The sequence below is a fragment of the Prionailurus viverrinus genome, chromosome A3 (genome assembly GCF_022837055.1).
Source record: "Prionailurus viverrinus isolate Anna chromosome A3, UM_Priviv_1.0, whole genome shotgun sequence".
In the NCBI taxonomy this organism is placed as follows: Eukaryota; Metazoa; Chordata; class Mammalia; order Carnivora; family Felidae; genus Prionailurus; species Prionailurus viverrinus.
Window position 1 is genome coordinate 117,760,284 of NC_062563.1, and position 18,773 is coordinate 117,779,056.

General features: G+C 47.9%; 1 protein-coding gene across 1 annotated transcript; it reads left to right on the top strand.

The window, feature by feature from the left end:
• The first annotated feature begins 8,282 nt into the window (after positions 1-8,282).
• On the top strand, positions 8,283-17,290 carry PCARE (photoreceptor cilium actin regulator). Its single transcript, XM_047851164.1, has 2 exons — positions 8,283-12,013; positions 17,110-17,290. The coding sequence occupies exons 1-2, from the start codon at positions 8,283-8,285 to the stop codon at positions 17,288-17,290; spliced, it is 3,912 nt and encodes a 1,303-aa protein (XP_047707120.1).
• Positions 17,291-18,773: the final 1,483 nt, after the last annotated feature.

Here is an 18,773-nt window from a genome sequence, read left to right on the forward strand (position 1 = left end):
TTTGTACTCCAAAAAATACCATAAAACTAAAAGGCAAAAGGAAAACTTAAAAAAAATACTGGCAACATGGCAACATATATGACCAATTAAAATACTAATATTCTGAAAATTAACAAAGCAAAGATATACACCCCAGTTTCTTTTTTTTTTTTAATTTTTTTTTCAACGTTTATTTATTTTTGGGACAGAGAGAGACAGAGCATGAACGGGGGAGGGGCAGAGAGAGAGGCAGACACAGAATCGGAATCAGGCTCCAGGCTCTGAGCCATCAGCCCAGAGCCCGACGCGGGGCTCCAACTCACGGACCGCGAGATCGTGACCTGGCTGAATTCAGACGCTTAACCGACTGCGCCACCCAGGCGCCCCAACACCCCAGTTTCTACAAATGAGCAAAGAATGTACAAGTAACCCTTGACAGAACATATGCAAGTGGCCAACAGAGCATATAGTTTTTAAAATACACAAACTCTCCAATAAATTCATGAATGCTAATTGAAAGGAGATGCCACTTTTACTCTTTAAAATCAGCAGGGTTTTTTAAAAGGACAACATCCAATGCTGGCAAGTTTACAATAATATAGATACATATTCACACTCCTGCTTGGAATGTAGACTGGTATATAGTCTTTCTTCCTAGAGAGTAATTTCACAATTTGTACCAAAAGTCTTCAAAATGTTTATATTCAGGGGGAGCATAACTCCCCCCTCCCTATGCGTGGCTGCCGATCATACTTCCAAAGAGTATAGTAGAGAAATGGGATAGGGAAACACCTTCACAGTGGAGCAGTCTTTCGTACACCATATCAGCCAGGTGATCAAGGTCAATATCGCCAGTTGTAAATCATGTTGATAGTATGTACTCTTGATATGATGTAATAAAAATGGCACATTACCTCTATGATCTTCCTCTCAAAAATCCATAACACCAATCTAATCATGAGAAAAACGTCAGACAAATCCCAATTGACATCCAACAATTTGACCGGTACTCCTCAAAACTGTCAAGGTCACCAAAAACAAGGCAAGCCTGAGAAACTGTCATAGTCAAGAGGAGCCTAAGAACTCATGATGACTAAATGTAATGTGTTCTGGATGGAATCCTAAGACAGATAAGTGACATTAAGTAAAAACTAAGGAACTCTGAATAAAGTGTGGGCCTGAGCTAATAATTATGATTGATTCAATAATCGTAATAAATATACTACACTAATGTAAGATGTTGTTATAGGAGAAACTGTGTAAATGGGGAGTATATGGGAACTCTCACCTCAATTCTTCTGGAAACTTAAAACTATTCTAGAAAAATTAAGTCAATTAAATTATTTTAATGTTTACATTCTTTGGCTAAGCAATTCCACATCCAGAATCTATCCTTAGGAAATAATCACAAATGTGATCAAAGATTTACCTACAAGGATAAGGATATTTCAGGGGCTCCTGGGTGGCTCAGTTGGTTGAGCATCTGACTCTTAATTTCAGCTCAAGTCATGATCCCAGTATTGTGGGATCAATCCCCACATCGGGCTTCATGCTGAGCGTGGAGCCTGCTTGGGATTCTTTCTCTCTCCTTCTCCGTCTCTCTCTCTCCCTCTACCCCTCTCACCTGCTCGCTCTCTCTCTCTCTCTCTCTCTTTCTCTCTCCATCTCTCTCTCAAATAGAAATAACCTAAATATGCAAAGAACTACAGCCTGAGAGTCAGCCAGACCTGAGGTGTAAGTCCCCATCTCATCACTTCCAAGATGTTTGTCTTTGCTAGGCATGGGCTTCTCAGACACACCCTGTACATTTGATCACCCTCTTCTCCATCTACCTACACCACAGGGCAGGTGTGTGGTTATGTCTATATGCATCTCTGTGATGGTATTCTCTCTGAGAAACACCTGCATGAAGGAAGAAGAGTTAGCAAATTCAAAATTGTGCTGTGATTTATACCTAGGGACTCTGATATTTATCTTTCTCTTAAAGTAAGAGGTTATTGACTTGATTATATACAACACAGTTTTTCCCGTTAAGTGCTTTGAAACAGAGTAACGTGGAAAATGTTTATAATGTGTTTTTAGTGAACGAAGATAATATAATGGCATGTACAATACGATTAGCAGCTGTGCAAAGTATATATACAGGTAGAAGGAAAGAGGGGAAGGTAATAAGCAAAAATAAAAATTACAATGCTTGTGAAATGCAAGCATGCTTATGAAATGAGAACATTTTGGCTGACATCAACACCTCTTACTTTAAAATGTCTCTAAGAATAGAAGTCCGACACTGTCTTCCTCTGGTAGCAACTTTAATCAGAAGTTAATATGAAGTTATTTTATATATTTAATTCCCTGCCCCCAGCCAGCACTCTGGCTAGCTAGCGTCCTAGGAGGTGAACCAGCTGAGGGACAGAGACCCGGAGTCTGGGCAGAGTTCAGAGGTGGTGGAACATGGGATTTCCTGCGGGATCTAGAATTTAGAGGTAGGGGTTATCTGAAAGTCCCCACCCAGGGACAAAATTAAAATCAGTGACCATCCAGCCAAGTCATCAATCCAAAGGAACAGTCAGAGACAGAGAAGGTTTGGAAGGGCAGCCTGGAGGACTTCTTTGGGCCACATAGCAAATCTGAAGTTACCTGTTGTCAACTCCTGCAAGCCTCCTCCTGGGGGCCAGAATCTGAGCATATGACTGAAAAGTCCAACATGAGATGAACCACCAATCCCAAGTGGAGCTTGAAATGCAGATATCTCATCCAAAAAAATGTAGTAGGAATAACACCGGCTTTGGAACCAGAGAGACCAGGGTCCAAATCCCACATCAGCTATATGCTAATTATAGGGATTGAACAAATAATCTAAACTTTTTCAGCCTCTGTTTCCTCATTTGGAAACATAGGTGTGGCTGAAGAGACTCCTTGGCCACCAAAAATTGGGGCTACCCTTCCATGGTAAAGAGATGTCACTGAAAAGTATAGTTGTTCTGTCAGGGATTGATTACATTGCTTTGCATGTTATGCAACTTTATATAAACAGAACCATGCTGCATACACTCCTTTATGTCTGGCTTCTTTCACTCAGCATAATAATTTTTAAAGTTATATTGTTACCTGTTTCAATAGGTTGTTCCTTTTATGGCTGGGAAGGACTCCATTGTACAATTATGCCCGATTTATTTATTTCTCTATTGACAGATTTTTGGATTATTTCCAACTTGAGGTTATTATGAGTAAAGCTAATAGGAATATTCTTGTACTGGTCCCTTTTGAGGACCTATGCATCCAATACTCCTAGGTAAATTCTTAGGAGTGGAATTTATGGGTCATAAAGTGGGTATATGTCGGGATAGAAGGAACATACTTAAAGATCATAAAAGCCATTTATGAAAAGCCCACAGCTAACATCATCCTCAACGGGGAAAAAACTGAGAGCTTTTTCCCTGAGATCAGGAACACGACAAGGATGTCCACTCTCACCGCTGCTGTTTAACATAGTGCTGGAAGTTCTAGCATCAGCAATCAGACAACAAAAGGAAATCAAAGGCATCAAAATTGGCAAAGATGAAGTCAAGCTTTCGCTTTTTGCAGATGACATGATATTATACATGGAAAATCCGATAGACTCCACCAAAAGTCTGCTAGAACTGATACAGGAATTCAGCAAAGTTGCAGGATACAAAATCAATGTGCAGAAATCAGTTGCATTCTTATACACTAACAATGAAGCAACAGAAAGACAAATAAAGAAACTGATCCCATTCACAATTGCACCAAGAAGCATAAAATACCTAGGAATAAATCTAACCAAAGATGTAAAGGATCTGTATGCTGAAAACTATAGAAAGCTTATGAAGGAAATTGAAGAAGATTTAAAGAAATGGAAAGACATTCCCTGCTCATGGATTGGAAAAATAAATATTGTCAAAATGTCAATACTACCCAAAGCTATCTACACATTCAATGCAATCCCAATCAAAATTGCACCAGCATTCTTCTCGAAACTAGAACAAGCAATCCTAAAATTCATATGGAACCACAAAAGGCCCCGAATAGCCAACGTAATTTTGAAGAAGAAGACCAAAGCAGGAGGCATCACAATCCCAGACTTTAGCCTCTACTACAAAGCTGTCATCATCAAGACAGCATGGTATTGGCACCAAAACAGACACATAGACCAATGGAATAGAATAGAAACCCCAGAACTAGACCCACAAACGTATGGCCAACTCATCTTTGACAAAGCAGGAAAGAACATCCAATGGAAAAAAGACAGCCTCTTTAACAAATGGTGCTGGGAGAACTGGACAGCAACATGCAGAAGGTTGAAACTAGACCACTTTCTCACACCATTCACAAAAATAAACTCAAAATGGATAAAGGACCTAAATGTGAGACAGGAAACCATCAAAACCTTAGAGGAGAAAGCAGGAAAAGACCTCTCTGACCTCAGCCGTAGCAATCTCTTACTCGACACATCCCCAAAGGCAAGGGAATTAAAAGCAAAAGTGAATTACTGGGACCTTATGAAGATAAAAAGCTTCTGCACAGCAAAGGAAACAACCAACAAAACTAAAAGGCAACCAACGGAATGGGAAAAGATATTCGCAAATGACATATCGGACAAAGGGCTAGTATCCAAAATCTATAAAGAGCTCACCAAACTCCACACCCGAAAAACAAATAACCCAGTAAAGAAATGGGCAGAAAACATGAATAGACACTTCTCTAAAGAAGACATCCGGATGGCCAACAGGCACATGAAAAGATGTTCAGCGTCGCTCCTTATCAGGGAAATACAAATCAAAACCACACTCAGGTATCACCTCACGCCAGTCAGAGTGGCCAAAATGAACAAATCAGGAGACTATAGATGCTGGAGAGGATGTGGAGAAACGGGAACCCTCTTGCACTGTTGGTGGGAATGCAAATTGGTGCAGCCGCTCTGGAAAGCAGTGTGGAGGTTCCTCAAAAAATTAAAAATAGACCTACCCTATGACCCAGCAATAGCACTGCTAGGAATTTATCCAAGGGATACAGGAGCACTGATGCATAGGGCCACTTGTACCCCAATGTTCATAGCAGCACTCTCAACAATAGCCAAATTATGGAAAGAGCCTAAATGTCCATCAACTGATGAATGGATAAAGAAATTGTGGTTTATATACACAATGGAATATTACGTGGCAATGAGAAAAAATGAAATATGGCCTTTTGTAGCAACGTGGATGGAACTGGAGAGTGTGATGCTAAGTGAAATAAGCCATACAGAGAAAGACAGATACCATATGGTTTCACTCTTATGTGGATCCTGAGAAACTGAACAGGAACCCATGGGGGAGGGGAAGGAAAAAAAAAAAAAAAAAAGAGGTTAGAATGGGAGAGAGCCAAAGCATAAGAGACTGTTAAAAACTGAGAACAAACTGAGGGTTGATGGGGGGTGGGAGGGAGGAGAGGGTGGGTGATGGGTATTGAGGAGGGCACCTTTTGGGATGAGCACTGGGTGTTGTATGGAAACCAATTTGTCAATAAATTTTATAAAAAAGAAAAAAAGAAAAAAAAAAGTGGGTATATGTTTAACTGTGAAACAATTTTCCAGAGTAGGTGGGTCATCTTACATTTCTACTCAAATTACTCAACAGTATTCAAAGTAATTTTTTTTTTCATTTAAAGCAAACGCAATTGAAAAGAAAGAAAAACAAAATTAGTCTTAATGAAAAATGAGTGGCAATGAATAAAGAACTTCTTCAATTATTTGGAATAGTCAAGAAAACCATTCTACAAGGTACAGAGCTATCTGACAGCTGACCCTGCAGGCAAATACTTTTATTTTGGTCATTGGTTTGGAAATAATTTTAGCCACTTAGATCAAAGGTTTTCATAAAGATGATTTGACCAGGGCCCCAAATCCCGAGAGGAGAAGAATGAAGAATGTACACGAAGAACCCTTCAGATGAGCTTTCCACTCTGTTAAATGGAAGAAAGAAGAATTTTCCCACATGGCATACTTGTTTACTGAGCCAGCCCAGTGCTGTGACAAATGAAACAACTTCTTGATGCCTAACACAGCTCGCCCCCAGGCACTGAGTCACAGCTTTGTGTTTCCCTTGAGTTCTGCAGCAAACAAACAGATCAGATAACTTTATTAATTACGCACCCTGGGGCCCAGGGCCGTGACAGGCTCAGGCTCCGCCAGCAGCCCCGGTAGTCCGTTTCCAGCCTGCTCACGGCACAGGAGGTGTTTACACGTGCCTTCTGGTTCCGAAAGCATCCTGACACCCACGGTAGTGTTTTCACTGGCTGTATGGGGCTCTATAAGAAAAAATGAAAACTGTAAAGCCAGAATATCAACTCCAATCTCAGCAACTGTAGGAGATGCTCAATGCCATCTTTTTTTTTTCTCTATTAGGAAAATACAAAATTGGCCACGAGCAAAATGTCCAGAAATGAGAAATGGTTAAATAAAAGGCCCTCTTCCTATTGCAGATGGTGGGAATTGTGCATTTAAGAGCAGGGAAACGACACAATGAGGCCTTGGGAAAATCCTGAGGTGGCAGTGTGCTGAGCAAAGGGCCATTCTGCACACACAGAATGGCCAAAAACCCAGATGTGGGAGCCGGAAGCCTACCAGTAGGCAGTTATTTCCAGATGATTCAGGAAAGGATTGGGACTTGGTCCTGGACAAATTAATGAATTTTCTTATGACTTTTATTTTCATAAGTGGGTAAGATGCCAGGGGAAAAGGAGTAAGGAATCCTTGTTCTTTTCCTTCTTTCATTCTTTCTTTCTTTCTTTCTTTCTTTTGTTCTTCTTTTTTCTTTCTTTCTTTCTTTTGTTCTTTCTTTCTTCTCTTTCTTTCTTTCTTTTTCTTTCTTTTTCTTTCTTTCCTTCCCTCATTTTCTTCCGTCCTTCCTTCTCTTTCTTTCTCTCTTTCTTTCTTTCTTTACCTCTTTCTTTCTTTCTAATTTACCACTGGCCAGGCGCTGCACCAAGCACTTATAAAGCATTAACTGACTTAATGCCTACAACACCTCCACAAAGTAGGTACCATTATCCCCATTCCAAAGATGAGCTCTGTCTCAAGGAAGTTAATTAAGTTTGGAAGCTTCCCCAGCTGAAAGGAGCAGGATTTAAACCCAAGCCTCAAGCCTCTCTACTTGCTCTAGACTACTGACGGTTTTAAAAAGTTCAAGAGGAGTTTTAAGATGGGCGGCTGCTACCCTTCACTATGGACAAGAGCTCCATATTAAGACTGCCTAGAAGCTGTGCTTAAAAAGGAAAAGATACTTTTCCCTTATGTTCTACTCCTAATGACCAAATCGCTCCCCACTGCCCAGGGCTGGCTCATTTTCCTATGAGAAAGATTTAATTAAAAGCCTCTTTCTTTGACAGCATTACCTCCTGGAGCCCCTCTGCTCCATGGGGACCAGCCTTGAGCTCTATATGGCAGCGCGTTTCTCTGCTTTCCCCTCCAAATCGGGGAAGCCTTCTTCCCTGCTATCAGACTCACTTTTCCAGTATAAAGGAAAGCCACCTTGCCTTCTTTATTCACTGTCTTATTTACAGAAGTTCTCTAGCACTAGAGCCGTGGTATTTTTATAAGCCACACGAACAACAATGTATTGCCTCAATTACTGTCTATTGTGTGTTTTGGGGTCTCCTTGATAATAGCAGGCTGGATGGAGCACACTCCGCTGCCTTGCCCTTATTAAACCGTGAAGGTCACTTCTCTGCCAGGATCTGTAGCTGGCGAGCCCTCCCTTCTCTTCCACAAATGTGTCTCTTCCAGAGCTTTTTGCAATTATGGCTCATTTCTCTAGGTTTCATATGGCAGGCGTCTGAACAGAATTAAAAGCATAAGCACGTGCAAAAATAATCCGCTTCCCAAGATAGCAAATGCTGAGAAGTTCTATATTAGAACACACTGGGAGTGCTGACTGGCTAGGGCATGATTAACCTAATAGGCTTAAAGTTCCACTTGCCATGCACATCTGTCAGGACCGGGGCTGAAGCAGGCCCATAATCCCTGAGACTGGGGTCCTTCAGAATTGCCCTGTTGCTCACTAACAGCAGAGCGTTCAAGATTAGAACAACAAGACAACAGGCACCACCACCTCTTCATGGTGGGGCCAAGGGACTAAAGAAAACTGATTCCAAGGACCCGGCACCATGGACTTCAGAGGATTCTGGCCTGGAAATTGCCCGGACAGATTAGTAAGGCTCGCTTTTGTTCCTCCTATTTCAAATTTGATTCTCTGCAAACTGTGAAGAGTGTTGGGGGGGCGGGGAGATGACTACAAGCTGAAATCATGGGGTGCACACCTTCCCACAATGACCTTGTTAATAGCGTCGCTAAGAGTGGCATCCAGTTTTTTAAAAAGCCCAAAGCAATTTTGCCGGGACGTCAGGGGGGCAGTGAAAGATGCTCTACCCCTTCGCTGCTTCCCACCTCCACCTGCTATGACTCTGGGGGAGGCTTGTCCCAGGGACAGAGGCTGGCACAGGAGCAGCCAAGTTCCCAGACCCAAAGCTCGGCTGAAGGTCTTTGTCCGCTCCCAAGAGATCCCACTGCAGGCAAAGGGAAAGATATGGAAGGACTGCCCCCCAAAGCCAAAACCTCCCAATCCCACCTGGGCAAATCACAAAGCCGCACGGCTAAGGACATTCCGTCCAAGACACAGAGCTCCCATGGGTCACCAGGGGCAGCCTCCTCTGGGGAAGCCAGTGAAGAAAGTAACACCCAGGAAAGGATGCTGAGATGCCACACATGTGGCCAACAGGGCCATTGCTGCCAAAACAGCATTCCTGCTCACGAGCCTGAGGGCAAAGTGGACTTCCCCGAGCCCCTGGTGAAAGCGCACCAGCATGCCTATACCTACCTCCACTCTAGCCTCTCCAAATATGAAGCAATTCTGTGCATCACCCATCAGGCCACCCAGACCCAAGAGCTGCTCCAGCCCATGGTCAGCTTCCTGCTGCTGTGCTTTGATGAGGTCAACCGGCTCTTGGGGGAGATCTCCAAGGATGGAGAAGTGCTCCTCCAAGAAGTTAGGGAGGATCTGGCATGGCCATTGAGGAAAGGAGAGCCCCAGGAGCAGCCGGACCTCCTACCACAGCTTCTGCAGCACACAGTCAGCAAGCTGCTGGTGCTCAGGGGCATGGTGGCCTCACTCACCGGCAGCTTCCTGGAGAGCTCCAGCAGTTACCTCCATGCCACCGCGAGCCACGTGGGAAAGAAGCTGAGCACAAAGAGGGGTGTGGATGAATGTCTCCTGCGGGCTCTGGGGCAACTGGAGAGCTTGGTGAGTGGCCACAGCGACCCTGGGATGCAGGGTCTGCCCTTGTGCTCCGAGGACAGTGGCATCGGTGCTGACAATGAGTCTGTGCAGCTGGCCGACAAGCTGGGCAAGCAAGCCAGCTGGGACTCAGTGCCGGAGCCCTCGGAATGGAAACCAGCGTTTCCAGCCACAGCAGAAGCCAGGCTCTCGGGACACACCTGGCAGCAAAGTCCTTTCCAGATGGGTTCAGACCGACCCCAGGACTGCCCGCTCTCGAGACCTCCTACGGCAAAGGTTCAGCCAGAGGCACAGGGTGGGGCCAGTGGCCCATGCCCCTCCAGCACGGGCCCAAGAAACACTACCTCCAGCCCCCTGGGGATGGCCAAAAGCACTTGGTGTGACTCCCTTGGGATTGGGATCTCCAGGGAAACACGTTTTTCTAAAGGCCCCAGGTTGATGGGCACGTCTTCCCTCAGTGAAGGTGAGGACAGTAGCCCAGAGGAGGAGGAAGACCAAGCGAGCAGCATGAGTCCCTGTGCATGGCGGGAAAATTCTTCCCAACCAAGGCCACGGTCTTCACCTGGTAGCCCGGAAAGCCTGTTTCAGCCACACTCCAGGAGGCTTAGGAGCCCCCAAGCCCAGGAAATGATTCTGAAGATGAAGGAAGCAATCAGCGAAAGGATCAAGTTTGTCCCTGTGCCCTCGGGGCCCCAGGACTGGCCTGAGGAGGAGGACAGGAGGACGGCGGTCCCACCAAGACCCAGCACAGCCAGTGGCAGCAGGAGGGCCCCTGTGAGGCAGAGGAGGTCCCAGTCAGAGGGCTGTCTGAAGAGCCAGGCCGAGGACCCCACCCTCCAGGAGCTGCGGAGGGTCCAGAGAGACCTCAGCCAGAGGCTGGAGGCATTTTATGCCCTGGGCGCACGACAGCAGGGGCAGAGCGCGGGGCAGGTCCCGCAGCCCAGAGCAGCGGCTCTGAGGCCCGACAACTGCAGGGTCACCCCGAGCAACACCATCAGCAAGCTGAAGGCCTCTCTCACCAAGAACTTCAGCATTTTGCCAAGTCAGGACAAAAGCATATTGCAGAAATGCGGTCCCCGCCCTGAGAGTGAACAGCCCTGGTGGCGGAGAGCTGAGGGGCTTCCGGTGGCCATTGCGTCGGGTGAGAGGGCCAGTGAGGCTCCAGGAGCCATGGACTGGAATGTCAGGGGCTGCCCCACCAGAACATCGGTCAAGAAACTCATTGAAACTTTCTGTCCCACTAAGAGTCTGAGAACACTGGGGGATTCCAAGGACTCTGGGCCAAACCCCTGCCTCAGGAAATGGGGGGTCCCCATCATGCCTCCCAGATTTCCCATTTACAGGGGGCTTGCCCCTTTGTATCCAAAGCCACAAATTTCTCCAGCAGCAAGCAGAGACCCCCTCCAGGTGGGGCCAGACTGGAGGCCCCCACCTCCTATTTTTCCCCCTGTGCTCACAGCAGAAGCATCCAAGAGTGAGGATCTCAATTTCAACTGTGAAACAGAGGAGGACCCAGAGCATCTCCCTCCACCACCTCTGGAAGTCCTGATGGACAAATCCTTCACCTCTCTGGAGCCCCCAGAAAGCAGCAAGCCAGCAGGGAGCTCCTCCAAGGAGACCCATGTGCCAGGGCCGGGAGGGGCTGACCCTGCCCGGAGAACGTGGGCTTCCCCAAAGCTAAGAGCCTCCATGAGCCCCACTGACCTGCTACCCAGCAGGAGCACGACTGCCCCCACCAGGCCCCACAGCACAGGGCCAGGGGGCAGCAAGAGTGGCTGCGGCACCAAAAAGCTCACCTGGGACCTTAACCACCTGCCAGCAACCAGCAGAAACCCAGAGGTGGAGGGCAGCGGGGCTCCGAGTCAGGCACCTGCAGACAAGGCTGCCAGCCTGTCCAAGCATCCCCAGAAGGCCATCCCCTGGCACCACTCCAGCCACACATCTGGGCACAACAGGACCTTGGGACCCAGCCTGGCCAGGCCACCCCGGGGGCCACATTCTCCTGAGGCCCCAAGACCGAGCCAGGAGAGAAGCGCCCTGCTGGTCAGGAAGGCCTCTCCCTCAAGGGGATACTGGACACCCCGAGCAGTCAGGAGGCAGCCCTCCTCTCACAGACCTGCCCGGCCAAGTGCTCCTTCTGTGCATGGCTCCTCCAGCCCACCTGTCAGCCCTCCGGTGAGCCCCAAGGTGCTAAGCCCCCCAACAACGAAGAAAGGAGCTTCCCCAGCAACACGGCAGCACAAGCCGCCCAGCCCTCCCCCCGCGAGCCCACCCACACGTCACAAGGCCTCCAGCCCCCCCACCCAGCACACAGAAGCAAGTTCCCCTTCCTCTGGCGCCTCCCCATCCCCCCCAGTGTCCCCTACTGAGGGACAGGAAACAAGAGGTTCTGAGAACAATCGGGCAGCCACAGCCAAAGTGTCTGGGAACACGTGTTCCATATTCTGTCCAGCCACCTCCTCTCTGTTTGAAGCTGCGCTGCCACCTTCGACCGCCCACCCGCTCACCCCACCATCGCTGCCACCTGAAGCCGGGGGCCCTCGTGGGACCCCCGCAGGATGCTGGAGGAGCAGCTCAGGGCCACGGCCGAGGGTGGGCTCACAGCGGGGCATGGCCCTGTGTGCCCTCAACCCTCAGCCTTTCGTCAGGAGGACAGCTTCTGACCGCCGGCCAGGTCTCCGCCTCCCGCTGCCTGTCCCCGGTGCCACCAGCAACGCTTGTGAATCCCCACTCAGCAGGAGCAGGTAAGGAAGGTCGTGGGCCCCGGCCCTGTGGTAATCAGAGTAGAGCCTTGGGTCCTTGGGATCATCTGGGTCAGTAGTTTTCCAACTGTGCTCCAAGGGAAGAGGCAGTTGGAAAAAGGGGCTGGGGGATATCCAGCCTCCTGCCACCCACCCCTTCCTCGAGCAGCTGTGCCTTCATCTGTCACTCATTTCAAGTTCCCAAGAAAGATTTTAATTGAAAGAAGTTCTGCTGTGTGAAAAATACAGTTTAGGGGCGGCTGGGTGGCTCAGTCGGTTAAGCGTCCGACTTCGGTTCAGGTCATGATCTCACGGTTCATGGGTTTAGGCCCTGCATCCAGTTCAGAGCCTGGAGTCTGCCTCAGATATTCTCTCTCTCTCTCTCTCTCTCTCTCTCTCTCTCTCTCACCCTCCTCTGCTCATGCTCTGTCTCTGTCTCAAAAATAAATAATAAACATTAAAAAACATTTAACAAAAAAAATTTAAATAATCACATTAATCCAAGCACACACACACACCCTTTATTTTGCACTTAGGGAAACGTAGATGAAGTGACTTCCTATGCCCCTACACCCTCCATTGAAACACTGTCACCCTGTCTGGAACCAGCGTCCTCATTACTGTAGTTTCTAGTTTACTAAAGTAGACCAATATCTATGTGGGAGTCCCTCAAACTTCCTTGTCCTGGGACCCCTTTAAACTCTCAAGAATTAGAGAGACCCCAAAAGAACCTTCATGTAGGTGGGCCGTATCTATCACTTTTTACTGTATTATAAATTAAAATTGAGAAATGTTTAAAATGTTTATGAATTCATTTTTAAATGACCCCATTATATGTTAACATAAAAAGTAGGTATATTTTCTACCAAAAAAAATGTTTTTGAGCAAAAAGGGTGGCATTGTCTTATATTTTTGCAAATCCCTTCATGTCTGGCCTCACGGAAAGATGGTGGAATTCTCAAATCTGCTTCTGCAGTCCATCTGGTGTGATATGACACGTCATGTAGACTGGAAAACTCCACTCTACATTCACGGAAGAATGAGTGGAAAAGGCAAATAACATCTTGATATTATTATGAAAATAGTTTTGACCTCAGAGATTCCCCCCCTCAAAACTGTCTCAGAGACACCCAGGGGACATGCCTTGAGATAGCTCGTCCTGGATGTGTGCGATAGAAATGTTTGGCTTCCCCACGCCCCCAAAAGCCTGCCTCCACTTCTCCTCTGTTCTAGCCTCACCTCTACCTCCCCGTTCAGAGGTGTGTGGGGCAAGAGCAAGACTCTTCATGGGCGCTGAGTACCAGAACCGGGTGGAAGGACTGCCATCTCTACCCTCAGCAGACTGAGTTCATGTGTGCTTTTCCGGTGAGGGCAGCTGGCTTCCATGTCATTGGCCCGGCCATGTGGGCAGGCCTGGGCACGAGGCTGCGACGGGCCATGGGTCACACTGCACCACTACCTGCACACAGAAGGAAAGGCACATATGCCCAAGCGGACGGAGTGCATGGGGCCATGCATCTTTTCCAGAATGTGGCACGGGAAGGAATCTGTCTATCTGAGACCTATTAGAGAAGAACTCTTATCAATGTGTCTTGATATCAGATCGGACGAAGCTCAACCAGCACGGTCCTTTCTATCTCCAAAACGCCCACCGCTGCGTCAATCAGCAGTGTATTTCTGCCAGAGTGATGCGCGTTACAGACTTCACAATCTGTTGAGGCATGAATGGTAATTTTTTACAAAGTCCTCGGCAGTCAATTTTAAATAAAGATGTTATCTAGGGAAAGTTGTGCATTATTATAGTTATATAAACTTCCCCAGCCACTTGAAAGAAATGAAATATTGATTATTTTTGCAAGAATCTTAATGTAATACTGCTCTTTTCTTAAATCTAAAATGAGCTTCCTACAGCACGGTGCTTTTCATCTAAGAACCTCTATAAATGTTAATGCATCACTCCTCACTCTAGCCACTTATTCAGATATTACATTTCTAAAACTGTGCCCTTCAGGAGAAGAGCTTGAGAGAACAGGGACAATAAAATGGCATTAATTAAAAACACTAACATTTTAAAACAGCAGGAGCAATACTAAAGTAACATAAAATTGTTCAAGAAGAAAATAATGCCCTTCTCTCAGGCTTCTCCTCGGAATAGGGCAGGCTAAAAGGTTGTTTTATGTCCTGAATCTCAATACTTGGGGAGATGGGGTGGTGGGGGTGGAGAGAAGGGCTTGCAGCTTGAAAGAAAGGAGGATCCGTGAACAGGCACCTTCCCAAGGTCACGTGGAAGGTCACAATAATGGCTCACACTCCTTCCCCTGCCTCCTGCTAAGACCACACCTCTCAGCCCCTCCAAACTGTGAACCTATGAGCACGTGGTGGATGTGATGGGAAAATGCTCATTCCCCAGTCCCTCCACACCTCTGTCCCTGTCAAGTTGGCATCTGGGAGAAGTACTCCAGCTATAAAAGCACTGAGTGGTTTCACCCTCTGCAGCTGCCTTTGTTCCTGCCCTTCTGCATATGGGAAACCATACTGAGGAACTAGGCATAATTTCCCAAGATCGCGCAACTAGCCAACAAGCCAGCCCCACAGAGCCTGAAAGACTCAGGACGGGCTGTTTCCACAAGCAGGGACTGGCAGGGATGAACCACACCCCACACATCTTGCAGCAGAGGCAGGCATGCAGGATAAACTGGCCTGCATCCGGCATTGACCTGCTTCTCGTCATCCAGGCCGGGCACAAGCCCCTCTTATAGAAAAAATTATGATGTTTATCCTCCCAATCTTGGGGCCCAGGGGGTTGGGAACAGTCCTTGGAGGCTTACCCAGGAAGCTCCGTTACTGAGCTCCAACTGTTATTTATGTTTTGAATCCCCTGGTGGGGGTGCTGTCTCTAGGTCCTAGCCTGCTGGGGCATTGTGAGTGTTCAAGAAGGGTTCAGGCTTTCTCCCCTAAATGCAGTGCTTTTCGTCTCTGCTTGGACTGGACCACCCCCAGCAGGGGCTCTCTGCAACTTAAACCCCCCGGCCCTATTTCCTGGATCAGGCTACCTACCAACTGACCAGCGGGGCAGTGGCTGGGCAGCCTGCCTCCCCAGCTGTCCTGGGACCAGGTAGAACCACAGCTATGTTGTGGCAACCAGAAAAATCTGCCTCCTAGCCTGAGCCTCACACAGATGTGGAACCTGGTTGGGGTTGGGGAAGACGCAGTTCTAGGACAAAGTCATTTGTCACCTCCACCGACACTACCCGCCACAGCCTATCTCCGGGAAAGCCCCTCCCATTCCTGCCAGCTACCCCATCGGGGAGCAGCAAAGGGTCATGGATGAAGTGCATCCTACATCTGGCTTCCCCTGCTCCAGAAGAGGCACCGGGAGAAGTCAGTAAGATGGGAGCTGGTCCTGCACACAAAATCACACTTGGTCAGGCAGGGACCGGTCATGGGGCCAGAGGCCAACCTGGATGCGGTTGGCTCTGCAGAACACAGTGAGACTCTCACTACCGAAAAATCACATTGGTGCCAATCTTAGTGCCCACTCCACCCCACCCCACATTCCTGCCACCTTGATCCCATTAGGATCCAAACTCAGACTTGCCCTCCACTGGTTTGACATCTCATGTAAGCCTAAACACATAGAGCTAAACATGCTGTGTAATGAAGCTCCTAGAAGAGTCAAGAACCTGCTGTCACGGGCAGAGAGAAAGACCTTCTGGTCTGTGCATGTGAGGAGCTGGGTCCTGTCCTGAACCTGAGGTGACTGATTGAGGGACTTTGGCCCTCAGGTGCCTACCTGTCATATGACAGGGTGGTCCCTAGTATCCCTTCTAGGTAAGACTTCTCGTTCATGCTACAAAGTGGCAGCACCAGAATGACAGCTGGCCATTTATTGAGCACTTATCATGTGCTGGTTAATATGCTACGACTATATCACACTTTATCCAATACTGATACCTTTGAGTGCCCTATGAGATGGGTACTGTTATTATCTCCATTTTACAAAGAAGAGAACTGGGAATCAGAGAGATTAATATGCTACAGGGCACACTGCTAGTAAGTGCAGGAATTGAACCCAAACAGCCAGCTCCAACCTCCAAGCAGTAACTACGAGGTTAGCCCGCCAGCACACAGCCAGTGCAACTTTCCGAGCCAGTCCCCTTTCTTTAAAAAACAATTTGTTTAATGTTTATTTATTTTTGAGAGAGAGAGACAGACAGACTGTGAGCAGAGGAGAGGCAGAGAGAGAGGGAGGCACAGAATCCAAAGCAGACTCCAGGCTCTGAGCTGTCAGCACAGAGCTGGACGCGGGGCTTAAACTCACGAACCATGAGATCATGACCTGAGCTGAAGTCAGACGCTTAACCGACTGAGCCTCCCAGGTGCCCCTGAGCCAGTCCCCTTTCCAGCCCAAGCTTGCTCCATGCTGGTGATCATTCTCCATTCTGCACTCCCAGTGCACACTGGCTGTCCCTCTCCACCCAGACCCCCTGTCACTGTGTCATTCAGTGGCTGGAAAGCTCTATTCTAGCCAGAGGCCAGGCCTGGGCCAAGCACTTTCCATTTTACTCCATTCAGGAAAAGGGTGGCAGCTGAGTGAAGCAGGGTGTGGTGAGTTTTTTGGTTGTTTTTTTTTTTTTTTAGTTTTTTTTTTTTTTTTTTTTTTTTTTTTTGCTGTTATTGTTGGCGTTGTTTTCAATTCAACGAGCTAAGCCTAACCCTTTATTAAACAAGAAGTGCTTTAAAAACAAAAACAAAATAAAGGCCCAGCTCCCAGAGTTCCCGAGGGAGCTGCTTTGTTCAGAGCAGCAGGATCCTGGGCATCAGAAGAACAGGACTCAACCTGTCAGCACAGACACCAGGGGCTGGGTTCCCACGGTGCCCTACCACAGCAGGTGCACACAGGACAGCACCAGCCAAGCAAACCTGATGCAGGAGGGCAGAGGTCTGACAACAAGGGGCCACAGGCCTGTGGGAGAGAGAGACAGAAGGACAGAGAGAGGCAGAATAGGGATTGAGGCAGGGGCGGGGGGGGGGGGGGGCAGGTTGCAGAAGGAACAACAGAGGAGTTCTTGATCTACATTTGTCCTTTTTCCCAGCAGCAGCAGTGAGGAGAGCCCCAAAAAGGACACTGAGCCATGGAGCAGCCCCTGTGCCCCGGAACTAAAGGGTTCTGGCTTGGATGCATCTCCCCCAGAGCTCTGCGTGTTGGGCCACGGGCTGCAGCGGGAGGCCAGAGCCAGCCGTGCCCAGGACAAGCCTCAAGAGAAGGAAGTAGCCTGACAAGCCAACCAACAGGGTCACACTGATGCCAGTCATCCCAGAAGGAGATGGGTGACAGCCAAGCAGCAGACTGCCCCACAGATGGTGGACCAACCAAACTCCTATTGAGGTGTCCTAGAAGGATCTGGAAAGTACACTGCCCAGAGGGTCTGCTAAATTCTAAACATTCGCCACTTTCAGTCCCAGATTCTGGTTTGCCTTGGGGCTCAAAAGTTAACTATAACTTTAGACCCCCACAAAGACACTCTTCAATCCTTCAAGTACTGCCTTAACTCAGGGGGGAAATGTATTTATCACACGCTCCATGGGACGGGGTCTTACCTGGGTTAGTTTCATGGAATCAATTAATCCTCACAACAAAGAAGGAAGCAGATAGCATTCTCCCTATTTGCAGATAAAGAAAACCAAAGTGCCCCTCCAGCCCCACCCCCACGGTGTCTTGCCTGAGGTCACATAGCTAGGAAGAGAATACAGCAAAAATCAAACAGGTGTGCCTGGCACCAGAATCTCTTTGCTTTTCGTTCCATTTCATTGCCCATGACTATTCCATTATTCCATCTGCCCAAAGCATGTCTAGTTGTACAAAGGGTTGGAAAGTTTGGGTGTTTGTTTGTTTTTTTAAAGATTAAACAGTGGCACAGCATTCGAGTCACCACTGAGGGCTTTGTTTGGAAACCGATTGCTTCAGAGATAGGAAGACCAAGGTGGAATTAAGACACACACCCTTCTCTCCTCCCTCCCAAGCACAGACCCAAAGCCCTCAACACAAAGCTCCCAGCCCACTTGAGCTGAGCGGCCTCAGATTGTGTCTCAGAGGAGTGTCTCACATGCTCTGCCCTATGCATCCACATGCCTCTCAAGCTGGGTGGGTGCAACCAAGCCTTGCAAACACACAGCCTGTTCTCTGTGCCCCAAAGGGGCTGGGGTTCCAGAGGGTGCACACACGCACGCTCGCGCACGCACGCCAGTCTCCCCCAGGGGCTTCTTGGCCAACGTTATTCATCTGCAAATCATCTGCACAACTTCTGCTGGATCTGAGATGGAAACGAAGAACGACTGGTCATGCCAAAACCCTGCCTCTGCCCATGCGCTAGATATCTGCTGCAGATCTGGAATTTTTCCATCGGTGGCTGTAGAGGGCTTTCTATTTAGAAAAGAATTTGCCATAATTGGGTGATTCAGTGCAGGCTCAGTGGGTTGTCTAAAGACAAGAATTCTCGCCCACGGGGTACAGCTAAGGGGCAATCCTTCAGATCCGCTGCAAAGCCGATTTTTTAAGTTTGGGAAAATTATAGACTTCAAGTCCTTTCTTGTTGAAATAGATCATGACTCAAGAACGTGTTAAACTGGGCCCTGGGGCTACAGCTACCTCCCCCAGGGACAGGCCGTGACTCCAAGTAAACGAATTCATCTTGACTTGTCCAGTTATTAAAATAGGGATGATGAGGATAATCTCTTCAAAGGCACCCAAGGATTAGTTGAT

Coding starts and splice junctions, on each gene's coding strand:
- PCARE (XM_047851164.1), top strand. CDS start 8,283: ATGGGGTGCACACCTTCCCACAATGACCTTGTTAATAGCGTCGCTAAG. Junction 12,014..17,109: donor TCCCCACTCAGCAGGAGCAG/GTAAGGAAGGTC, acceptor TTTTCCCAGCAG/CAGCAGTGAGGAGAGCCCCA.